Raw genomic sequence first — 1,314 nt, 5'->3', positions numbered from 1 at the left:
TCGATTGTTGGTTAATTCTTTGTGCCCTCTTATTTGCGGCCGAGATGTCCTAAAGCTGGTCTCATTCTAGCTTTAATGGGAGCTACAAAAACATCAGAGTCAGATTTTATAAATAGAAACGAGTGTCATGTTTTGATAGTTGGAGATCCGGGATTGGGGAAAAGTCAGATGTTGAAGGCTTGTGCTGATGTTGCCCTAGAGGTAATAATAATATAGAAGTTCAAATATCTGATGAATATGTAATATTAATAACCAAACCATCAGATTATATCTTAACTCCTTTCAATCATTTTGTGCCTTGATATTTCTAACAAAATATATTTTGTTTTATTTTACAGGATTAGTGTAGTACTTTTACACTCATTGTATTATTTTACGCACATTGAAATATTTTTGAACTCATTGTAGCCACTAATTCTCCTATTTTAGTATTTATTATTCATTTATTTTATTTATCATTAATGGTAATAAATATTATTTCTTTTATTTATGTTATTTCTTTCATTTAAGGTGTTTTTGTATGTGGAAATACGAGTACTTCTTCTGGTCTCACAGCCAGTGTAACTTCTGGCGGCCAGACTTCATCAGAATCAGGTATTTCTTCAGGAAAACAGCACAAGTGGTGTGGAAGCTGGTGCTCTGGCACTTGCCGATGGTGGTGTATGCTGTATTGATGAATTTGATAAAATGACCAAACAGCACTCGGTATGAATAAACAATTTTAACTATCAGTATAAAGAGATAAATAATACATTATATATATATATATATATTATATATATATATATATATATTTATTTATTTATTTATTTCTTCTCTAGGCTTTGCTCGAAGCAATGGAGCAACAATGTGTCTCTCTAGCCAAAGCAGGTGTAGTCTGTTCTCTTCCAGCCAGATGTGCAGTCGTGGCTGCTGCAAATCCTGATAAAGGCGTTTACAACAGATCCAAAACCTTAAAGGAAAATGTTAATTTAAGCTGTGCCCTTCTGTCTAGATTTGATTTGGTATTTGTGCTGTTGGATATTCCTGATGAGGTGAGAATTAAAATAGAGAGGTAAATGTAAACTTTGAGGGTTTTTTTGAAGTTCTTTACTTCTAATTAGTCTTGCTAGAGGTTGAGTTAAACTCAAGCCATTTAAATAGAGACTGAGTGTGTTATGTTTATTGAAGTGAAACTTCTAAGCTGAAAACGTTCATAAGAATCTGAAAATATATTAGATAGAACATGTCCAGACTATCTAAACATTTTTATGCCATCTACAATATTTCTGTATAGTTTGAACATGTCCTAGACAATATGAAAATATTATAAAT

General features: G+C 32.1%; 1 protein-coding gene across 1 annotated transcript; it reads left to right on the top strand.

The window, feature by feature from the left end:
* Window positions 1-4: 4 nt before the first annotated feature.
* LOC113380672 (DNA helicase MCM8-like) lies at window positions 5-1,034 on the top strand (the record flags this gene model as incomplete). The annotated part of the gene is given in 5 exon segments (XM_026619822.1): window positions 5-47; window positions 50-199; window positions 508-560; window positions 595-705; window positions 822-1,034. Coding segments are annotated over 5 exon segments (570 nt in total), but the record flags the coding sequence as incomplete, so codon positions are not given.
* Between the last annotated feature and the right edge of the window lie 280 nt (window positions 1,035-1,314).

The sequence above is a fragment of the Ctenocephalides felis genome, unplaced genomic scaffold, assembly GCF_003426905.1.
Source record: "Ctenocephalides felis isolate EL2017-DRISC unplaced genomic scaffold, ASM342690v1 CF-g0.4_SCAFFOLD_02302, whole genome shotgun sequence".
NCBI classification, from domain to species: Eukaryota; Metazoa; Arthropoda; class Insecta; order Siphonaptera; family Pulicidae; genus Ctenocephalides; species Ctenocephalides felis.
This window is presented reverse-complemented; position numbering and strand designations above follow the sequence as displayed.